General features: G+C 43.8%; 8 protein-coding genes and 1 non-coding gene across 9 annotated transcripts; 4 read left to right on the top strand and 5 right to left on the bottom strand.

The window, feature by feature from the left end:
* Positions 1 to 51: 51 nt before the first annotated feature.
* On the bottom strand, positions 52 to 5,178 carry APC1 (LALA0S12e03928g1_1; the record flags this gene model as incomplete). The annotated part of the gene is made up of 1 exon (XM_022775078.1): positions 52 to 5,178. The coding sequence occupies one exon, from the start codon at positions 5,176 to 5,178 to the stop codon at positions 52 to 54; it is 5,127 nt and encodes a 1,708-aa protein (XP_022630862.1).
* Positions 5,179 to 5,517: 339 nt separating this feature from the next.
* LALA0_S12e03906r lies at positions 5,518 to 5,630 on the bottom strand. The gene is made up of 2 exons: positions 5,594 to 5,630; positions 5,518 to 5,554 (listed from the first exon to the last, which is right to left on the bottom strand). It is a non-coding gene; the product is annotated as a tRNA-Pro (tRNA).
* Positions 5,631 to 10,522: 4,892 nt separating this feature from the next.
* Positions 10,523 to 12,622, top strand: MDG1 (LALA0S12e03884g1_1; the record flags this gene model as incomplete). The annotated part of the gene is made up of 1 exon (XM_022775076.1): positions 10,523 to 12,622. The coding sequence occupies one exon, from the start codon at positions 10,523 to 10,525 to the stop codon at positions 12,620 to 12,622; it is 2,100 nt and encodes a 699-aa protein (XP_022630861.1).
* A 454-nt stretch (positions 12,623 to 13,076) lies between these two features.
* Positions 13,077 to 14,279, top strand: NOP13 (LALA0S12e03862g1_1; the record flags this gene model as incomplete). The annotated part of the gene is made up of 1 exon (XM_022775075.1): positions 13,077 to 14,279. One exon carries the CDS (start codon positions 13,077 to 13,079, stop codon positions 14,277 to 14,279), a length of 1,203 nt encoding a protein of 400 aa, XP_022630860.1.
* A 428-nt stretch (positions 14,280 to 14,707) lies between these two features.
* Positions 14,708 to 15,826, top strand: TDA7 (LALA0S12e03840g1_1; the record flags this gene model as incomplete). Its single annotated transcript, XM_022775074.1, has 1 exon — positions 14,708 to 15,826. One exon carries the CDS (start codon positions 14,708 to 14,710, stop codon positions 15,824 to 15,826), a length of 1,119 nt encoding a protein of 372 aa, XP_022630859.1.
* A 519-nt stretch (positions 15,827 to 16,345) lies between these two features.
* Positions 16,346 to 17,251, top strand: MRPL22 (LALA0S12e03818g1_1; the record flags this gene model as incomplete). The annotated part of the gene is made up of 1 exon (XM_022775073.1): positions 16,346 to 17,251. One exon carries the CDS (start codon positions 16,346 to 16,348, stop codon positions 17,249 to 17,251), a length of 906 nt encoding a protein of 301 aa, XP_022630858.1.
* Positions 17,252 to 17,372: 121 nt separating this feature from the next.
* Positions 17,373 to 17,963, bottom strand: SHR3 (LALA0S12e03796g1_1; the record flags this gene model as incomplete). Its single annotated transcript, XM_022775072.1, has 1 exon — positions 17,373 to 17,963. The coding sequence occupies one exon, from the start codon at positions 17,961 to 17,963 to the stop codon at positions 17,373 to 17,375; it is 591 nt and encodes a 196-aa protein (XP_022630857.1).
* A 923-nt stretch (positions 17,964 to 18,886) lies between these two features.
* RPS3 (LALA0S12e03774g1_1) lies at positions 18,887 to 19,630 on the bottom strand (the record flags this gene model as incomplete). The annotated part of the gene is made up of 1 exon (XM_022775071.1): positions 18,887 to 19,630. The coding sequence occupies one exon, from the start codon at positions 19,628 to 19,630 to the stop codon at positions 18,887 to 18,889; it is 744 nt and encodes a 247-aa protein (XP_022630856.1).
* Positions 19,631 to 20,338: 708 nt separating this feature from the next.
* On the bottom strand, positions 20,339 to 21,487 carry LALA0_S12e03752g (LALA0S12e03752g1_1; the record flags this gene model as incomplete). The annotated part of the gene is made up of 1 exon (XM_022775070.1): positions 20,339 to 21,487. One exon carries the CDS (start codon positions 21,485 to 21,487, stop codon positions 20,339 to 20,341), a length of 1,149 nt encoding a protein of 382 aa, XP_022630855.1.
* Between the last annotated feature and the right edge of the window lie 1,339 nt (positions 21,488 to 22,826).

Here is a 22,826-nt window from a genome sequence, read left to right as displayed (position 1 = left end):
GAAAATAGTCAAGCTTGCTTAGGATATAAAATAAGAAAACTTGCACACGGGCTACATTCCATAATGCCGCCTCCACAATTCTAGCTGGTAATTCCTCCCTCTATCGTGGCATGCCATCAACAGATTTTCGTCTTTGTAAGGGTCAGTAGATTTGCTAGCTTTGGAAATTTCGACTCCAAATTCCAATCCTACTTCATTTGTAAGACCCAAATTCTTGAAGAGCTGAGGTACATTCTGGTTTGTATTTTTCAGGGAAGGATCCCCCAAAAGCTTAGAGGCTCTTTTTTTAATCAAGTTCTTCACTTCAACATCTCTACTTTTAGAATAGTCGCCAAGTTCTCGTTCGTCGTCAGAATCATTTTGAGGAGGGACGAAAAGGACACATCCATTGTGGTAAAAATTGGTGCAGTCCTCATCTTTTTTGAAATGCACGGAAACGGGATAATAATCTGGTGAGGAGATTTTGATGGATGCAATTTTTCTTAGGTCAGGTAAAAGACACGGTGAAAGCAGGTGGATTGTCTGCGGGCCTGTGGTATTTTTCGGCACTTTGAGATTCACCTCAATGGGCACCTTGTTGAGGTTTTCTCCAGTTTTTGAGTTTTTGATTATTAGACTTCTGTATTCGACCGCCATACTCCAGAAATGCCTTGTCTCCTGCAAATAGTATGGATCCATGTAAGTCGGTAGAATAGATATTATGAGATATGCCAAACTTTCCAAGCTAGAAGTCTTGAATGCATATTGCCCTGAGCCGAGGAAAAGGAAGCCAAGACTCAAGCTTGTCACCATATACTTTCCGAAATGATTTTCCTCGTCTTTCCAATGTTGTTTGCTTTCATCAGTTGTCCCTGCCTCCGTGTCCTCCATTGTTTCGGAGTTGCTCTGATCAGCCCCAGCTTCCTCTAAATCGTCATTCTCAACAGTCAAGTTTCCAAGGTCTTCTTCTCGACTCCGACTGCGCTCCCGTGTGGAATCAACAGACATTGCATCGTCCCCCGTGGAAGGTTTGGACGGAGGCACTCGAAAGGTGGTCTGGAACAAATCCGAATGTTTACCGCTAATGGTCTCGTGCAAGTACTTTACCCTTCTCAACACTGAAAGGTCACCTGTGCCGCTCATAACCATACTGACAGCCATCAACAGCACGCCGGACAAAACATTAAGAGCTTTTATACTCAATTGAAAGTCTAATCGGGCGTCAAGGGAGCACTGATACAGTGGCAGCAACTTATCGATCAAAAATAGGAGATGATCACGGACTGCTAAGTCTCCCATAGACGCGAATTTCAGACCAATGGCCAGAACCCTCCCAGCTATGCAGTAAAGTTGAGGCAAAGAATCGGTATCTAACGACAATGAGACATCAAGATCCAGACCTTCGAAAAGCCAGCTAAAACTCCCATCAATCCGATCCCATAAGATCATATGGCAGGCCCATTCTCGATACATGAAAATTTCTGGACGCATGTAAGGTCGGCTCTTAGAATTTATATCATCCAAGCGAGGTGCTAAACGCCCAGCAACAGTCTGGTCATTAGTTTTTAGGAAGATTAGCATAAGGGCTAAAATGCTTCCCATTTGGGAATTTGCAGGCATCCAGCTTTCCTCAGTATCATGAGCTCCGCTGACGATGCTTAGCAATCCAGATACAATCTTTGGGTCTAATAAACCCTCATTAGGATTGAAGTCGACGTCTTCTTCATTGTCTTCGTCGGTGTGACTTTCCTCGCCGTGCCAAAGTCTAGTCACTAAAGATTTAGGGCTTTTGGCGCCGGCACCAAGATTTACAAGACCGAGAGAGATTCCGGCCGCAAGTCTATACCCTTCATTTGGGACTGCCTCTTCATTGATACTCACAAATGATGTGAGTTGTGAAAAGAGCATTTCACTCATTCTCCTATGCTGAGAAGATTGGTAGAGTAAACCGACGCCAACCAAACCAGCCGTCTGAACTCTATAATTCACGTTGAGATCACTTGAACCTTGCGGAAGCAGAGCAACAATATGCACACTAAGTACCTTAGTCAACTTGAGATCCATTGTTCCTCTCAAACTAGCGCTCATGCCAAGCAGGAGGCCTATGCTGGTATGAGTTTGCTTTGGACTGAGATAATTGTAAACATGCCACTCTTCTAGACTTTTCAGATGGCCATTCAAGCCCAAACCGAGCAAAAATCCACCATGTTGAGCATCGAGCTCCATGGGTTTGGCAAACGTTATCCAACTTCCGGTGATTCCGACCGACTTGGGAGAGATCCTAAGGCCTGAGCTCACACCAGCATGAAACTCTCCCCAAGCATAAAGAACTGGATCACACGTTTTAGAATCCACAGTGACCGTGGTTTTATCAGGAAAAGTGCAATGAAGATTAAGCTTTGCCCGCGGCCACTTTTGAGTGGTCAAGGGCCTTTCGGTTGAAAATGCAACCGCTCCCCAACCAAAGGCCGATGCAAAGGTTCGCAAGGCAGTTATTTGCGAATAGACTCTTTTCTTCTTTAGGTTGCGCGTGTAACTACTTTCCACAACATGCATTTGAACTTTGTGCGGAATACTGTGCAATAAAAGCTCCACAACATCGAAAAATCTCCTATCCTCCGAAAAAATCGAAGAAGCGTTTTGCTTCAAACTTCGGCCGTCCCCCATTTCTTCGGCATTATCTAGTGTTGACAATTTTTCATCGAAATGCTGGTGGGTTGAGTTCAGAATATCTTTTACCATGATTTTGATCGATTTGCTACGACCATAAGTATGCTCGAAATTTTTACCAGCTGATAGCGAGCTAGGTTGCTCCCTTGTTTGAGAACCTCCAGCTGTTTTAACTCCCAACAATGAACCATTTTGTTGCAAATCGAGGCGGTTTACCAATGTGAAATCAATCGAAGCGCTGACATCACTTATGTTGTTTTTCATAGATCTCAAAGCGCGTTTGAGTGGTGCGAAGATTCCCAACGGATACGTTTCTAATTCATTTTTGTTGATTCCCAAAGAACTCATGACGTCTAGGATATCTAACCCAGCATATGTCCCGCTATTGAAACTTTCGAACAACTGCAAAATCTTGTGTGTACGAGGAGTTACAATGTGGTCCACCAAGGACCCATCATCCAGCAAACGCGTGAAAGTTATGAATGGTACAACGGAAATACTATTGCCGTCAGCAGCACTGTAGAGAGATTTTAGTATGGACGGCGGCTCATCCAATGGGTGTGCAAATTTTTGGCTTGCCGATACTGTCAAAAGCTTGTCATCCTTGGGGTCAAGCGATCCGTAAAACTCGTGCCACACTTCGGGCCAGTGCATTAATTCGACGAGCAGACGTAAAAGCTTACCGAGTTGCTTTACATTTTGGGTCTGTAACAAATTCAGTTTATACTCTTCTCTTAGCAAATGTAAACCCATCACAATTCTTGGCAAAAACCTGCTGGGATCGTATGTCGAATTGAACACTGGAGAGTCTTGGATAGAGTTTAATGTAGATTCGTAACTTCTAGAACAACTCTTAACCTTCATGAAGCTCAGCAAAACTGATTTCAGTGCCTCAAAATCCAAGTCTTCGCGTTGAGCGCCATGGAAGCTATTTCGAGCTGCTTGCCACAGAAGAAGCAGATAGGCATATGTGTAACCATCGCAAAGATATTTTAGGGCCTCAAAATAGTGACATACAGCAGTAGAAACAGGCTCAAACCTAAACTGAAGCAAAGGATAAGTTTTGTTCGTGAACACAGAATTATCGCGGGCGTAGTGAAGTTGGATTTTACCAAATTTCGACGGCCCCAGAAGGAATTGAATGGACGCGATGTTCAAGAATGGGTTGAAAAGGGAGACTTCATGTGTTGTGCCGTTGAGAAGTACTAAAAACCCTTCGAGAAGCGTACTATCATAGGGGCAAAAAGAACATATCTGATCCCATTTAGTATCGATCGTTTGAGTCAGTGCCACCGGCGTGTTACTGAATGATTTAAACCTAGCGTTTTCTGTAAAAGTTTTGTTATGATCAAAGACCCAGATTTTGCACCATGAGCTTCCAGAATTCTGCAAAATGATTGCTTCTTTGTTGTCGTATTTGGAGCTTAAGACTGTAACTCCACCACCCAGACCGACTGGAACACTCGTTTGGGTTATCCTTGTAAGTACAATGTCTTTTGTCAAGTTGGCATGATCGAAGAGTTCTTGAGAAATTTGCGAGGCGTGAGAGGGTGTTATGTCAAGTACAGTCCCTGAACCCATTCGGTCCAGAGTTGCAGATGTGCTCCTTTTGCTTGATTCAACGCTCAAATGGTTAGAGATCGCGGAACCTTGCTGTTGTTGCTGTGGTTGTTGTTGTTGCGGCTGTATTTGCTGCGGCTGTATTTGTTGCGGCTGTTCCTGGTCAGCTCCCAACGTTGCGGAGACCGATCTTCTGTTTATAATAGAGATTTTGCGAAGATTATTCGTCAGTTCGGTGGACAAAGAATTGGCTGAATGCAAAATGTTATTGAAGGGTCCCGAAGACGATGAAGATGAGATTGGGGCATCTAATCGTTCTCCAGAAAATGCCCTTTTCCCGCCTGCAGGGTTCAAATCGTTGATGAGAGACGCATACGACTTATTGCAAGATACATTAGAATCGTTGTCGTCCCGATTTTTTGTAGATGTGCGGTTCTGTTGAGACAGCATCTTTACGTTATGGAAAGATAGCACCTGAGAGTTTGCATCGTACAAAACAGCAATGTGATGGTCCCACTCTGACGGAAAATGCAAAATAGTTTGACCGATTTGTACATCGGGCGAGTAAGATGAGAGCAACACAGAACCCAAAGTATTCAAAGGGTTTGAAAGTGTTATAAAACGGTTTTTGACAGAAGAACCACGTCTGAGCAAATCTTCGTTTACTTGACGCTCTAGCACCACGCCAGTTGGATAAAAAAATGCTTTAGAAACAGTAAAGGGAAAACTCACCGTACTTGAATCGCCTTTTGAAACATAATGAACTTGAGCGCGATCTTCAAGGACAATCACCAAGCACTGTTGAGCGGTTTCAAAATCCACAAATCCGGCTCTGAGTACAATTTCATTGCCAAATTCAAAACTTCTTAAGCTTTTCTGATCCCATCTCCATTCCACAGTGCGACCATGGTGAACCCAAACTTGTCCATATTGGGAGTTTTGGAATTGGACGGTTGATTCTGGACTCATTATACGGCCATTACTGCGAGTGATGTTCCAATTGAGTCTTCACGGGGAGAAATGTGAAATCGGGAACTATAAAGTACTACCAGTGAAGTAAGTGAAGATATCTTGCCAAATATGTGACACAGAATCCACATAAACTACGTACACAGTGATTTTTGCTCAAACGTTAAGTTTCTGTTTAGTTAGCATGAATAATGGTGTATCTGCAGTGGAAGCTGAATATGAATTTGGCATACCACAATACCGAGCTTTTCTTGTGAGACTGTCCCTCCTTATCTCTCAATTTTTGTTCAGTCGCCGAATGAATAATAAATAAATGGCATTAATTAGCAAAAATATAATGGGGCGAGCTGGGAATTGAACCCAGGGCCTCTCGCATGCTTGTGGTTAATGGAGTCCGAGTTAAGGCTCGAACTTCGCCCAAAGCGAGAATCATACCACTAGACCACACGCCCGATTTTTGAAAAGGAGTGAACAAAAGACGTACATATACTTGACGGAGTGGCAGATGGGCTAATGCTACCTTTTCACTAGCAGCTGAATAAAGCTGATTCGTTTCTGGATATATGGAAGTTTTGCTCAGAGAGGCTTTTTATTAGATTTCTACAGTTGTATTTTGGACGGGACAAAAATTCTATTAATGTGTTTGTAATCGTTTATACCCTTTGCGGGTTTTCGATTGAGTCCCTGAACTGTCGTGGTATGGTAATAGTTTTGCACAATTAGTGATTTATTACCTTAAAATTGAGGTACCATTCTTCGTTGTAAAGACAGTGGATGTATCTTTCCTCAAGCTGTTTACAGAGAGCATGGTCTATTATACATCTTTGAGATTCATTTCACCATCAATGGGAATGAGAGGTTTCACGTGGTTTTGGTGAAAATGGAAAATATAGGAGTATCGTAGTATCAATAGGGTTGGGATGCCACTCGCTAGTATTGGCACCATGGCTGGTAAAAGGATCAGTAACTCGTACGTGTCCAGGTTTTCTTGGTTATTTTTGTTAAATTCTGTCGCTGTCACGTGAACGAACACACACCTTACAATACTGTCACTGAGCGTAAGAAGAGTATCTGACGAGAATGTACAGAAATAATAAGCACGAACGTTAGAAAATCATTGATAGATGTCGATGAACTAAGTCCAAAGGCTGTAGCGAAGCTATATCAAATCTGTCGCTGACGTAGTAGTAGGTCACGTGGTGCGACGTCAGTCAAGTTGTGATGCGATTTTTTACACTTCAAACGCTGCTAACTCAGTTCTAACCCAATGTTGGAGGTAAAATGAATATTTAAACCGCAGGTCTTTGGTTTCAAGGTTCAATAGCCCAATAGAAGGCTCATTTCATCTCGTTGCTGAATATAATTCGGTGGTGTGATCGACATATGAGCAGGTTCCGTTTTTCTACTTCCCATCGCCTTGCGGTGAAAATTTAACACTAGAAACAGACTGCTCCTTGTTGCTAAGTTACAAGTTAATTCCACTTACAGCTGTTGGGTTGGTAGTAGTCACTTCTCGTATTTACCCACGCTGGAAATACCTGTTTTTAGCCAATATTATTGAACATCTCGATCACATGAGGAAAGTCAGTCATCGAGGTTAAGATCTTGAGCGGGTGATACAGATGTCTTCTTTCTCATCTGAGCTCTTCAATACGAACATGAGGTCATTTGCATTTCGTGCCCAAGATACACTGCCACGATTATGGGTCGTATAACTCTCACATACCCGTATCAAGGACAAGCCACAGCTCTGTGAGAGGTTTTTTGGCCCGCTCTTGGCCTTCTCTTCTACACTTTCTCACGCCAGCCCAGCACACAATAGCCGGATTATTGCCTTAATGTGATCCAAATTTGTTCTCAATGTGGTAAATAAAGTCCAACCTCCTGGGTAACCTGCATCATGGAATGCTTATCCTAAATCCGATGTTCGGGATGCTGCATACAGGGTCTCCAGCCGAACCCTTGCGTGCACCCTGAGTCAGCTATCAGCACATTCCCGCAGACATTTCTTCATGCAAATTCCCCTGCCTTTAATGGATCTTGGTTTTTTCGTGCATGCGTTGCGAAAATCATCTTGACCGTTACTACTCGAGACCATCGTCAATAGTAAGCCGTGCCGAATTTAATGACCAGGCTGACCAGGCCCCAAGCTGGATCGTCTACAAGGAACAGTAGATAGAATGGCAGACACCCAGTCAATGCATAATGCAGCTGTACTATGTGCTTATCTCCTTGCTGTGAGCTCGAAGGACCCTGTTTTACACTTGACAATTGCAAATGTGTAGAATTGACAACTTGGTGGAATGTAGGGTGCACCAGTGAGGTTTCGATTCCAAAACCAAAAGGTATAAAAAGAGAGCCGTATCTTCAGCATTTCGACGAATTTATACCACTTCTTCTTATTTTTATTCATCAAACAACCGCTATTGTAATAAAGACCAAAAACCCTCTCGTAACCGAAAATGAAATTCGCCAAAGTTCTTCTATCCACCTTCCTGTCGTTGGTTGCAGCTGACAGCGTTGGTCCCTACGACACTAGTGTCACTGTGGAAGAATTCGTGGGACTTTACCCTAATGCAATCATTTGGGCGGAGCACGATTATGTCACAATCAAGGACACTGCAGGCAACACGTACATCATTCCTGAGAATTCAACGCTATACACTACGTACGAGGAAAATCCTTGGGTCACTCTTGCCGAACAGATTGAATTCTCTAGCGGTTTATATTTAGCGATCGGTTTAAGCTAGTCAGATGGATTCCGTACATGGGAAACACACGGCCTTACGCCAGGATGCGTTAAGTAGAGATAAATAATTCAAATAAAGTGACATTGAAATGAGGATAGCAAAAAACGCCGGCAGAGGTAACTCTTGCTCATGTTTTGCAAATCGTTTGCACGGCAGAGAGATTGGAGTGCTGGTTGTGAAATTATTAAACTTCTGCGGTGATAAACAGAAGAACTGCTGATCAGTCTTGCGTACAAAGGTGATTAGCAGTTCTTCAGGTGCTGTAGTCTGTCTAATGCTAATTAGAATGAAGCACCTCGAAGAAGTGAGCGCTTGACTGAGTGTCCCATATTTTGTTATTCATATTTGATCCTGCTTAAATTAGTATTGTTTATACTCGTGTCGAGACTCTGTCTCTGGAGTGTCGTTTCACAATCAACATCTCATATCTTGGGTGATTCTATCCGTTTTTGTAAGATGTGAACTATTGTCTCGTTGAGGTTAGAGTTATCCCTCCGTGCTGTATTCAGCATAAATGGAATGCTTGTAGAGTGGATGAAATGTTCCGTCGCTGACGGATGTAAACGTTTCCTAGCATTCCAAATGCAGATGGGGGAAATGGACTTCTATAGGAGCCATGTAAGTGGTACTACTTGGTTCACACAATGTCATTCCTGTTAGATCAGTACTAGTTCTATATACTTTGAATATCTCGTCAATTCTGTCGCTGTCATTGGGTCACGTGCGCATGCTCACTTTGTCATGAATCTGACGCTCCACAGACCGAGGTTTTCGACGAATATTACGTAGTTCCCTCTAGCTTACTTGTCATGGGAAGCTGTTCTCGAAGCTATGTGAATGATATTGTCGGTTAGCATCGCGAACCAAACGAGAGTCCACTTATGGTTTTACAAGTATCATACTCACTAAATACGTTGTCTACCCGAATCGACTCTTCCCCAGGTCTGGAATTCCTGGTTTCGCCAGGTTCGTTTTCAGTCCTGTAATCAACATCCTTCAACCACTATTCGAGGGAAAACATTCCCAAAAGCTTAAATGTTTTCCTCGTTGGAGACGTTCCATGTGTTTGCAAACAACAGCGCTCTCACTTGAACCACGGCTATGGTTGTTCCGAACGTGCAAAATCGATGGCATTTGTGCAACAGTTTTGAAGCGCTCTTCAAATTAACTACCGAAACTTCATTGCGGTGTATGAGTTTTTCGCACTCAATCTTGTTATTATAATTTCCACCGTATCAACCGGTGGTTTTATCTCATCTTGCTGTCACATTTATCTACAATTGACGATGCGGCGACCGGGAGCTTTCTTGTAAAGTTTGAGGGTTGTCTATATTAATATTTATGCACGATTGTGATTACTGTCGTCTCCGCTAATCACTGTTCGGTGCTGCGCTTTCAATTGCTTGACTGGGCTTAAAATATTATCTGCTTTTCAAAATTAATCGCTACTGCTTTCAATTGTTCGATTGTGCTATTCTGTACAATTCATTATTCTTTCATTTCTCTATTTTTCATGATTGATCGCTTACGCTCTCAATCGTTCAAGTACACTAATTGCCATAAATACAATCCACAATTGATCGCTGACGCTCTCAACTGTTCAATCAAGCTTCCAATAGTCTCTGCTATTCACAATTGATCGCCGACGCTTTCGATCGTTCAATTATGTCTATAGTCCTATATTTCGCAATTAATCGCTGACGCTCCCAATTGTTCAACTCTACTTGAGTACTCACACACGAGTACATCAATATCTAGTACATTCTCAAAGCTAAACCTGTCTCATTAACACGAACGCTACCGAAACTACAATCTCAGAACTCTCACGATTCTTGACCTCTGGTGAATATACTGGCTGTTACACCAATGTGAAACTCTTCTCTACTAATTTCGACAGCCTTTTTTCATATTTATTTAATAGCTGAGAGTGTGAAACTAATACGTTCAAGTGTGAAACTAATACGTTCAAGTGTGAAACTAATACGTTCAAGTGTGAAACTAATTCGTTCAAGTTTGTTTACTGTTCTTTGTGTTATCAACAACTGAGAACGACAGCTGGCAGCTGTTTCCCCATCTTACAGCGACGATTATTATCTGTGTTAATCAAAATTGTTCAATTGTGCTTAGAATATGCTTTGCTATACACACTGGATCGCTTATGCTCCCAGTCGTTCAATTGTGCTTACAATATCGTCTACTTTTCACAATTGATCGCTGTCGCTCTCAGTTCTTCATGCTGATAGTCATCACCAACGTACACAACTGATCGCCAAGGACTCTCAATCGTCCAACCATGCTTGGGGCCATCATCACCTTTTACAATTGAGAGCTGACGCTCTCAATTGTTCATGCTTGTAGCCATCTCAGTTGTAGTCAGCTGCTCAGCCATTCTTGTTGCTCGAGAACATCCCTTTACACGAAAGGGCTTTCAGCCATTCTAAAATTGAAGGGGGGTGAAAAAACCCTGGAGCAACTACCAAATATAACACTTTCATCTACACTTCATGAACAACGAAACATAACTCAATTGAAACCTTAAAAGGCTTCCTATAACGCTGGTATAAACACCGTTTCATTCCTGAATTGTCTAAACAATGACAGAATACACATTTACATGGCCCAAAGGCCCCAACGAAGTTTTGTTAACCGGAGATTTTGACAACTGGACCGGTAGTTTGCCATTGGTGAAAAATGTGTCCAGTGGCGATTTTGCCATCACAATGCCCATTTCTGGAGCACCAGACGACAAATTCAGGTTCAAATTCATCGTGGACGGCGACTGGCAGACCAGTAAAGATTACGAAACAGAAACGTCGCGCGATGGAATCGTTAATAACAGCGTAAGTGTGGCGTGGCTTGCTTCAGCATCGTCCAAGAAGCAAAACTCTTCGAAAATCCCAGAAATCGGTCTCAATCTCGTGGCCCCAGAAGTCGCAGCACCCGTCTTGGGAACTCAAGCACCTCAAAAGGCTCAGCCTGCTCCTGGTTCCAACAAAAAAAACAAGAAAAAGAAGATTCAAATCAAACGTAGAATCCGCAGAAACAAAAAAACCGGTGAAAGAACCGTTTTGTCTGAAGAAAGATCAGAAATCAGGTCTGGTACCGACACAGACACGTACGAAACCGAGGAAACGGCCACCGCCACTGCTACTTCAAGAGAAGAAACCCCGCTTCTCGCAGACGATGACCACACCAAGGCCGTGCATGATCATGATTTCCAAAGCACCGTTATGCCCTCTCAGGAAAATCAGCAAAAGACATTGGGAGAACCGGGTATCGCAATCATGCCAAACCCTCAAGAAATAAAAGAGTTTTCGGAAATTAGAGACGTGGACCAAAATGAGCTCAATGAAAGACTAAACCGTGAATTGGCCGCCAAAGATGATGCTGATCTTGGCCACATCGTAGTGAAACCCGAACCTGAAAGAAATGAAGCCGAACCTGTTCATTCAGAATTGAAAAATCCTGTCAAGGAAAAGGATTTGAGTGCTCCTGATTTCCCTGTCGTGCTCAAAGATGATACCGAAAAGGAAGCAGTTCCATCTACAGACTACTCAGCACAAGAAAAAGATTTGGTTGCACCAGTTCTTCAAGTGGCTTCAACTCAAGAATCTGTTCCTAAGGCCCCAGTCCAAAACAAGGAAGTGGAACCATCCACTACAGAAGAAAAATCGGAGGCAACTCGTTCGGGTGTTACCGCGCCTATTTTGGGTGTGACTCCACTTCCTTTGGGTGTAACTCCGCTACCTGTGAGTGAAACTGCTCCACCTGTCACCCACAGCAAAGAAGTGAATGCTTTGCCTCAAGCTGAGGATGCCGACGTCAAGGCTCTTCCACCGGCCGAACACAGCGAAACCCTTGAGTCGTCTCCTGCTCAGGCGACTGCTGCCGCTGTTGCAGCTGATGTTGCAAATGAAGCACATGAAAAGGTAAACTCTGACCATATTTCTAAACAAGAAGACGTGTTGCCAGTACCAAATGCACCGGTAGAGGGTAAAACCGCTTCTGTCAAGACAGTGAAGGACTTTGACATTTCAGAGCAGCCAGAAACTTCTACAAAAGGGCCTATTACTCAGGAACCTGTCATTGCCAAAAATGCCGTCGAAACATCTCCCGCAGACGTTGACATTGTGCTAGTTGAAGGTGAACTGGACCACTTACCACCCAAAACCTCCTTGGCTGCAGAACCCGCCGCACTTTCTCAGGCCCCACCATCCGAAGAAGAGCCTACGGGTGAGGTCAGGGGTGTGCCTGGCGCAACAGATCTCGTTGGCACTGAATCGGAGGATAAGTTTGAAGCCGAGGCTCAAGCAGGCACTGTCGAAGAAGCGCCAGAAGTTATTTCTGAAGAGATTGGTGTTATTACAACTCCAGAACAAGAAGCAGAGCTGATCAAAAAAACATTAGATCCTAAGCACGGTAAACCTGGTGAAACTACGGAATTGCTGGTCGTTGAGGGAGATATCCCACCTTCTCAGGTTGCAGAGTACCAAGAAGCCAGCGAAGCCGCGGCTGCAGAGGCCATTCAGAAACAAAAACCTGAAGAGGTCGCTATTGAACAAGCTCCGATCGTCAAGGAGACTGTCAAGTCCCAGAAGCCTGCCACTTCCAAACCAAAAGCCACTCCAGCGTCTCCGGAAAAGAAGAAGAAAAAGAAAGGTCTTTTCTCAAAGATCAAGAAAATCTTCAATTAGGGAAGAAAAAATGCTCCTATTAATACCAAAAAATTCTTAGGCTCTTGGGCTTCATATTAACTCAGAGAACTGTTCCTTATCACAGACTTTTTGACGCAAACTATCTTTTACTCCTTCCACGCGAGTTTGTAATCATTTCTTAATCAATTTGTATAGTTTTAATCCATATCAATTGGAATAAGCAAGAAACAAATTCAATGGACGCACATTAGATGTTGTTGACAAAAAGTGGAGAGCTCTAGCTTTGCCCCAGGTGCCTCAGCTTAACTATCGTCGTTTCCTGCCTTAAGGTTAGCACCTTATGTTAAGTAAAGATCACTTTGTCACAAACTGGCAAAATATGAAAAATAACAAAATTTGAATATGCAATGAGATGAGATGAGGTGAGATGAGATGCGATGAGCTAACAACATAACTCAGCGTACCGATCGCAATAACAGTCTATCGATCAAACATGACATCTGAAAGTGCTGTGAAAGAGGTGGTCAATGTTGTTGAAAAAAACGACATTGTTTCTAAGGATCCCAAGATTGAAAATGCGTTGCAAGATCTCACCAAGAAAAGAAAAGCAGAGGACGAAATCGAAATCGACTTGAATCAAACTGTCCCACTATCCAAGAAGCAGAAAAGACTTTTGAGAAGAGGGAAAGTGACTTTGGAAGAACTTAACGAGAAATTCAATTTGGACCCATCGTCTGTGAACGAATACAAGAAGGAAGCGGCTGGGGGCTCAACGGGAGACAAGGAAGGTTCTGAAACACCAGACAACAAAGAAGAAGAGGTGGAACAGGGCTCAAAGGCCGCCAAGGATAAGAAATTCGGTGTGTGGATTGGTAACTTGTCGTTTGACACTTCCAAAGAAGACCTATCGCGCTTCTTCATCGCCAAGACTCGTGAACTGGAAGATGAAGAGGCCAGAATTCAGGAAAAAGACATTGTTCGAATCAATCTTCCATTGGCTCAAAATGACGGGAAACAGATCAAAAACAAGGGCTTTGCTCACATGAATTTCAAGACCGAACAACAGATGCAAGCGGTAATCTCGTTAAGCGAGTCGCACCTCAACGGAAGAAACATGCTGATAAAAAGTTCTCAGTCTTTCGAAGGTCGTCCTGACAAAGACGACTTGATATCACGTTCCAAGAACCCACCATCGCGCGTTCTATTTGTAGGCAATTTATCGTTCGACACCACCGACGAACTCTTGAAAAAACATTTTCAACATTGCGGTGAAATTGTCAAGGTCAGGATGGCTACTTTCCAGGACACCGGTAAATGTAAAGGTTTTGCTTTCCTGGACTTCAAAAATGAAGAGGGCCCCACTGCTGCACTTAAGGACAAAAGCTGTCGCAAGATCGCTGGAAGACCGTTGAGGATGGAATTCGGTGAAGACAGAAGCAAGCGTCAAGTAAAGAGAAGAGAACCTTCGACCGAGCCCTCGCTGCGCGAGAAAACCCCTCCAACATCCTCAATGGCTGCTGCAGCTCCTCCTATTAGAGAGAGGAAACCTGTGAAACCTGCAAAATCTACTCAAAGAACTAAGGACTCTTATCAAAAGGACAAGAACAATCGTACCAAGAGTAGTATCGCGCTAGCTGGAGCCCAAAGAGCTTCTGCTGCCATTGTCCCTTCCCGGGGTAAAAAGATCACCTTTTGATAATATCGCGAAACTCTCAGTCCTCGCATGTACAATAGCAAAGAATTTAAACAATTTCATAAACAGTGTCCACGGATGTATCTACAATTCCATTGGTGACGGCTCTGGACAATCTGACATTCTTTTTACTGACGCTGACGCTGGAATTTGATTTGTCAATTTGCAAATGTCAGTTTGGAACAAAGTGATCTCAAGAATTGAAAATTAAATTAGACTCGGTGACTTGTAGAACGTTTCTCGATGTGTGAAGCCAGATCAAAACAAGTTTTCCAGTACAGACAGTCACTACCAGTCTCTACATTCATCATCGTTAAATTCCGCGTGCGGGAACTGACTAGGTTGAAGCTTTCGAGCAGGTGCGAGGTGCCGTTTTGGGTGCCTAGCCATCACATTACAAGTTTGGTCTATTAAAAGAAGCTCGTCGAGGAATGATGTTCAACGCTACCAGAGTAAGCTACGTGAGTAGTATAAAGACATCTAGTTCGAGTTCTAGTAGATCTTCCAGGTTTTCTACTGGTGACAGCTTTTCTTCCACTTTGGCCAGCTCATCAGTGCACTCTTGGTCGCAGGATTTAACGCAGACGTCAAGTAGCTTTACCTCACATCAAACTTTAAACTCCACACTGATACCTTTGATACCGGAAAGCACTAGCTATAGCTCTATTTCCAATACGGCGACGAGTGAAATACCCACTAAATCGACGACAACGCCCACTTCCACAACGGGAGCAACGACTACTACGAGAAGTCTGCAGCAGGGCAAGACTGCTGTGAGCTACACACGCAGTTATATCATCACTGAGTCTTCTGTAACTTTCACAACAGAGCTATCCAGGGTCTCGATTCTGAATTCTAATGAGGCCGCAACATTTTCAGCACCCACTGCTGCCGTTACCACCGACGTGGGTTTTTACAACCGTTGGCTGAGTGGGACGTTGGATTCGGGCCAATCGGGAGGCTCAATATCTGCAGGCCATCGGAACGCTATAATCGCCAGCGTCTTGGGTAGCGTGGGTGGGCTTTTACTTGCGACATTGCTCATAGGAGGAATTATATTTTGGCGGCGTAAGAAGCGAGTGAAGTCGGTACAGGGATTCAGTCATGACATTGGATGTCGCGTTGATGACCCTAGCAATTTGAACGATACAGCCTTCGGAGCACCAAACAACCGTAGTGCCACGAATAGGTCGTCTGACGAAGACGAAGAGTTTTTGAAAAGCAAGTACAGCTCTTTTGGACGCAAATTGCCGTTATGGCGTAAAAGCGAAGCAAAAACTAAAACCCTCGCTTCTCAGGAACAAGCCACGACGGAGTCGGAGCGAACACGCGGAAACCCATTTCAGGACGAGTTCGATTTCCAGAAGCGGCTTCCCCTGCTACCTCCGGTACCCGCGCGAGATCCTCCATTGCACTCCCATTTCTCTTATCGTAGTGAGGAAACGTCTTCATTTTCAGGCACCGACTCTGATTCCTCATCGTCGATTCAGCTTTCGAGGCCTAATGCGGTTGCCAGAAGTACACAGAGTTTTTTGAGAGAGGTGCTGTGACATTCATATCTCCACTCCGTAGTCTACGGTCATTCAATGACAGTAGACCTTCTTCGCTGGTTCCTACTACAAAGCGAACGAGAAAATTGCAGGTCAATTATCTACGAATGGGAACTTCCAAGTGTTGGGACTTTTAAATTTGTATCATACGTTTCGTGGAACAACCATGACCACTCCGGCTAGTGGTCAGCCAAGACTATGGAACTGTCTATACCCAAAAAGTGCAGGAACACAATCTACATCAGAGTTTAGGGCGTTTCACCAAGGTTGACTAGCCATAACGGAACGGTTTTCAAACCAAAAAAAGACAACTTTAACTTGCAAGACTTTTAGTCGGAGCGAATCCATAATTAATCTATAACCTGACCCAGAATCCATATTTAAAGTTTACCGTCATTATAGGTTTCTTAGAAAGACCTCATCTCTGAAAAATTTTGAAATTTATGAAATGAAGGTCGAGTAAAAGTTTAAAAACCTATAGGTTCAAGACCATAAAAAACTGCTTAAGAAGCTCTTCAAATGCTTTCTAGCTCCCTGTCCCGGTGTTACGGTTTACTTCGGAGCCCTTGTTTGAAAAGAAGCTTTCAAACGGGGGTTTTAGCGAAGAAACAAGAGAATACCTCGCTATTTGGATCAATAACTGAAGGTGTGGAAGAGCAGGCCGACGATCCGCAAAAGATCTCCAATAGGCTTACAGCAACCACCAATGCGGTTGAAAATGAGAATGCGGATCCCAAAACATCTGTAACAGTAGCCAACGACAAACTTCTACAGTCTTTCATCAAGAAAACGCAATCAACCATGTTGGCCACTGATGCACTACTCTCACCATTTAAGAAACGACTATATGAAGAAAACTGTAGAATTAACGGTGGGTTCTATAAGAAGGATACACTTGTGACTTTAACAGAGGAAAACGGACAAAAATTCAAGTATAAACTGAATTTAAGTCGTGAAGAAGTCGATGCGTTGGAGCCTAGTGTTTATGTGAAATCGTACCGAATTAAATCTTCCATGAAAAAAGCAACACAACTTCTAAGATTGTTGAACGGCTTAGATGCCAAAGTCGCTTTGACGCAATGCCACTTCTCAGACAAGAAAATTGCCCGCGACGTTGCAGAAGTACTTTCACGGGGAATACAGGATGCCGAAAAGTTAGGTCTGCAACCAGACAATCTGTATATTGCACAGCTATGGACCGGTAGTGATGGATACTGGCAGAAAAGAATCGATATCAAGGCAAGAGGAAGAAATGGTGTGATAACACATCCTTACGTTCATGTAAGATGCATTTTGAAGACTAAGGACGTCACGAAACGCCGTATTGCGTTCGAGCAGCAGTTAAAGCAGGAAAGAAGAGCGCCTTGGGTGCAACTAAGAGATCAGCCCGTAAGAGGTGCCATGGGAGGCGTTTACAAATGGTGAACGACAATTCATACATGTACATAGAGTTTCAAGGTATTCCATGAATAGGGCGCTTTCAATAATCACACACAAGGAACCACTGAAAGAAGTTGTAAAATCAAATAGAAAGATAAATGATCCCTTATTTCTGTTTCTTGGGCTCCTCCGACTGAGCCTTCTTGGAGTTAGATGCAGCTTGCTCTTTTTCTTCTTCTGCCAAGAATTTGGTCATTCTTTGTTCGAATTCCCAGTTAGAATAAGTCAAACCTGCTTGCAACAGAAGAACGCCGATAAAGACGACGATCAAAATGATGTTGGAAGACCCAATGACCGCCACACCCTGGTTTGGGGTCACTTCGCCCCACTCTCCAGAGACAGCAGATTCAATCCCAGTTTTGATGTTCGTGATAAACAAACAGATCCCGATCACATACATGACAAGGGAAGCGTATTCGAAAGTTTGCAATTCTGAGTTTGGCTTATAGATGCGAATTAGACATCCCACAAGACCCACGAAGGCAACAAACGCAAGACCACCGATAACGGGCATGGGTGTTTCGGCCAGAGTCTGGTAGTGGTGTAAACTGTTGTCAAAATTCGATTGAGCCACTTGAGGGTTGAACAAAACATGGGCATCGTACGCTTGGTTAGCGTAGAATACTCCCATGATGAAGGTGCTGGAAGCGACAATTAAAGTCGTGCCAATGGCACAAAGCTCCTTATAAGATACCATGGATTGGCAAAGGAGTTCAAAAACGGTTCCTGAGAAGCTAGTCAGGGTTGATCTTAGATGCTTGATTCATGGACAATTTTTCACATTATATATACTTCATTAAATTGGAAAATCGATGATAACGACTGGGTAGTTAAATATCAGAGGGAAATGGTAAGAAGAGAGAGTTTCAGAACCGATGATTTAGATGACATAGTTGTTCATGCTCTTATACATTATTTGACGTTAAAGTGAGTGAACTGCTGCTTTTTTGGTCGACTTTTGGCCTTTTTCTGACATCTACAGCTCATGTTAGATGTATAATAAATTGACAGTGCGATAGAAAAGACACCGGGTACATTTTGGCCATTATTTTAGTTGAAATACCAATGGATGTGGTCGACGGGTATGTGAGAAATTACGAAGTCAGGGTGGTGGAGTGGAGTTTAGCGAAAACATTGTCTGGCAGGCTAGTGATAATAATGCTTCGTTGTCCGTCAGATATGAAAATGTTATGACTAATGATATGCAAAGGAAGCTCAGAGAGATATGTGCAACGACTGATGAATCTCCTGAACTCATCGTGGAAGACGTCCTTCTAGATTCCACGATAACGCTCACCAATGTCACTTTTCATTCGTTCTGTCGCTGTCATCAGTCACGTGCAACGCCGTATCTTCGTTTCAAGAGTTCAGCTGCAGCGTTACGCAAGAGCTGGTTACAAAAGATAAGACAAACAATCGATTTTAAGGCTTCACAATGACCTTCTCGGTTCCTCTGTGTCGGAAACCGATTTTTAATACTGCATCTTTATCACCGTACACGCGTGTGTCACTTTCAACACGCACAGACCGCTACATGAACATTCACTACTTTGGAAAAATCCCAGTCTCTATTAAGTTGTACACTTTTTGTAGACAACCGTAATATACTTATCTTGCTATTTAAGCAGAAGCTTCAACTGGAGCAGCTTCCTGGGCTTCAGAGGCAGCCTCTGGAGCTGGGGCTGGTCTGTAGTCCTTGACGGAAGGTTGAGCAATACGCTCCTCGTCCTTAGGGTCGATGATCTTAACGGCATCTGGCAAGGACTTTGGACCGGTTCTGTTCTGAGCAGGGTCTCTCATGATCTTGACCTTGATACCCAAAACACCTTGTCTCAACAAGACGTGTCTGGTGGCAGTGTCAATGAAGTCAGCAACTGGCTGACCAGAGTGGATCAAGAAACCGTCTGCGAACTTCATCGACTTGGCTCTGGCAGCTCTTAGCTTACCGGAGATGACGACTTCGCAACCCTTGGCACCGGACTCCATGACGTAACGGACAACACCGTAAGCGGCTCTTCTGATGGCTAGACCGTTTAGCAACTTGAACTTCATAGATTCGGCTTGGGCAACAGCAGATAGACCACGGTCTTGCACACGTTCAGCGTACAAAACGATGGAACCTGGCTGGTACTTGAATCTCTTTTGAACCAACAAAGTTAGCTCGTTGATTCTACGACCGTTCTCACCCAAGACATCCTGGGTTCTGGTGGCACGAACGATAACTTCGGTCTTGGTTGGGGTGACACGCACTTCAACACCAGAGTAACCTTCTTCGGCCAACTCACGGGTGAAGAATTCGTTCAATTCGGCGTAGAAAACACCGTCAGCGACAAGCTTTCTCTTCTTGGAAATAACAGCAACCATCTTTGGAGTGAGGAGTGAAACAAGAGTAAAATCAAGATCAAGTCAGTAACGAATCCTACTGGAACACTCAGGTATATCAAGTTAAATTTTGGTGAGTGTCTTGGAAAGTTGTCCCGACTGACGCCAGGATTGGACTTGAAAAATTATGATCACTGTGTACGCGATTTGCGTGGGTTAATTTCTGGTTAAGCATTTACTCGTGCGTAGTGACTATTGTAACGATGAAAAGTTTCGGGATTTTACGAAAATCGAAATAAATGTTGGTTGGTGTATGGGTTTCAAAGCAGTCTCAAGTGAAAGTGCACATAGCTAAGGAATTGGTCGCGAAAGAGAGGATATGTAGAGGAAAACGAAGATAGCGAACGGAAATGGATTGTGTTCTCCTGAAAGTTTATGTCGCCTGTCATTTCCATACTTCTCGTTTGTTTGTAATTCCAATGTTTTAAGATCATGGGCCATGTCATAGTTGGCGTCGTGGGACGAGAACCGTTTGTGACGACTAGGGCATCTGGTCCCTCGAGTATAGATTCGAATGGTTGACGCAAACTCATGCCTGACACCAACTCGACCATTGAGCAAGGTATGGCGCATTAGCACAGTAAAGATATCAATTCTTCAAGTTGCACACTTGACAGGTTGTTTATCACCTGTACTTCCTTTTCTACGTCATACATTTATATCAAAGTTGTCCGTACAGACTTAGAACCTTCATAGCAGCGCTCTTCTCGTATATCTCATAAATTCCGCCAGAAAATTCACCATTTTGGAGCCTTGAGAAGTTGGCACACGCGTAGAGGTCGGTTTGGGATCATTTGAAGCAGGCGAAATATTCAATGCACTGGTGACAGAGGTGGAAGTTGAATATTGCGTCACCGTGCTGATACTACTAGAATTCTCTTCAACGCTGAGAGCAAGCAGGTTTCCTCTTGTGGAGTTTAGAATTTCCTTCATATGTGACACGTAGCTCTTCCCTTCCACTTGGTTTGCGAAACCTTGTGACGCATCCCACAGCATTATACCACCAAAATTGACACCTTTGTTGATGTTCTCAACCGTGGAACGCACTTTTTGTAGATCTGACAAATAACCGGATGCAGCAGCGGATGATGATCCTGCGAGACCCAAAAAAAGCTTAACTTTGGAATTTGGGGCCGCATTTGCAGCTTGAGCCCAGGTGTCCCAGTTGAATTGTGCGTCCACATTACAGGCATTATTGTAAAACTGGATAAATACAAAATCCAACTCAACGTTCTCGATAAGATGACCTACCGAGGCGTCACGATAAAAACATTGCGGAGCGGCAGATAAGTAATATTTTTTGTCGGCTTCACTGTAATATTCTTTCAGTTTTTTGGCCATCGCACTATAACCGGTCGAATTGCCATTTTCAATATCGAAATCAAACCCGTCAACGACAGCGTCGTTGAAAGGACGTTCATTGCTAGACCCGCCAGCAAATGTGTTCCACAGTGTAGTGGCAAATTCAGCGGCCTGGCTATCGTTTTGGAAACCGTATGGGCCAGCAGAGCCTCCTATGGAAAGCATAATTTTTTTGCCCAGATTTTGACATGATTTGATGTCGTTAGCGATTGCTTCGCAGTGTAAAAGTCCGCTGTGAAAAGTTGTGGGGCAGTCTGATGTGAAATGAAGATTTAGATTTTCCGGGAATGAGTGTAGAAACGACAAAAGAATTACGTCAACGTCCGACGACTGACAGTATGTGCCCAGCGATTGTTGGGACCCTGCAGAAGCTTGGCCCCAGTAAACGGCGACGTTGGAATTGGAATTCGCGTCAAATACCGCTGCCATAACCGCTGAAAAAATTGTCGGGACCACCAGAAAAATTGAACATTTCATTGTGGATGGAGTGCGAGGGCTGGCGACAAGACCAAGACGATAGTAGGGTGTGTGAAGTTCTGTGGTTTTATGGGAAAAAGCAGGGAAAAAAGAAAATCACACCTGAGAGGGAAAGAGTCGAGAGACCAAGTTCTTTTGCATTAGACGTCTAGAACCTGTAGACTCGTAGCTGTCTGGTTTTAGCGTTTTGGAAAACTTAACACAATTGGCTGGCCAAGTTCGAGAGAGAGAGAGAGAGAGTTCTGCACCATTGTTTGTGACTAAATATAGTCATTGTTTGAAACATCAACACAGTATCCATGTTGTTATTTTATCGCACTGACACTGGCATTGGCACTGGCATTGGTGCCAAGCTGTCTTGATGATGTTATTAAAGAGTAGTTTCGCCCAAAGATCACTTAATACCACCTTGACACCTCATATCACTCTATACCACTGTGTCGCTGCTCATCACTCTACATCAGTTTGACGCTTCTCACGTCTTTCGAGCCCCGAAGAACCCCGTTCCGGCTCATCCCTATAACAACATCCTCTATGCCACGTCCTCTCCGTCCTTAACCCACGGGTGGGTGCCTAGGTGAGCACGGTCCTTTTTCTTATTTGTTATTTGTTATTTGTTATTTCACTTTCCCTGCATCTGTCCTTCAATGACATCACATCGTTGCATGCCGCAACGACACCCAAACGCGTCATCTCTGCTACATACCACACGCACACACACTGTCAGTATCGGTCTTCCATCTCCGTCGTCCATACAACTCTCTCTCTCTCTCNTCGTCCATACACCTCTCTCTCTCTCTCTCTCTCTCTCTCTCTCTCTCTCTCTTCTCTCTCTCTCTCTCTCTAAAAAACTAACCGTCTTCCACAGCACGCATCGCTGCAGCTTTTCCACTACACGTCGATCCTCCTAGATTCCATGCTGCCACCCACCTGCGTCCGTTGCCCAGTGGAAACCCACTGAAAGCCCACTGGAAACCCAATGGGAAAAAACCACCGTACATTATGTACCATCATCATCACAATTTCCCGCACGGCACCACTCATCAACAACAAGATTTTCGAGCAAGCGAACGCTGGGCCCAGACCCGGACCGTCGTGGTTTGTATGTAGGTATGATGATGTATGTGCTTATGTGTGTATGTGCGTAGGTTTGGCTCAATTACAATTCCCGGAACGTTGCGTTCTCTTACGGCCGGGTTTTCAAGGATTTATCATCGCATCGAAGCACGCAGGCATTTAATACCGACCGAGAAAGGCTTCTTCTTCGAGTTGGGAAGAATTTCGAGAAAGATAGAGAGTGAAGGAGAGATATTAGGTGTAGTATTTTAAACGATATTAT

Source organism: Lachancea lanzarotensis, scaffold LALA0S12, assembly GCF_000938715.1.
Source record: "Lachancea lanzarotensis genome assembly LALA0, scaffold LALA0S12, whole genome shotgun sequence".
Taxonomy (NCBI): Eukaryota; Fungi; Ascomycota; class Saccharomycetes; order Saccharomycetales; family Saccharomycetaceae; genus Lachancea; species Lachancea lanzarotensis.
The sequence above is the reverse complement of the archived record's forward strand: the minus strand, read 5'-3'. Positions and strand labels throughout refer to the sequence as shown.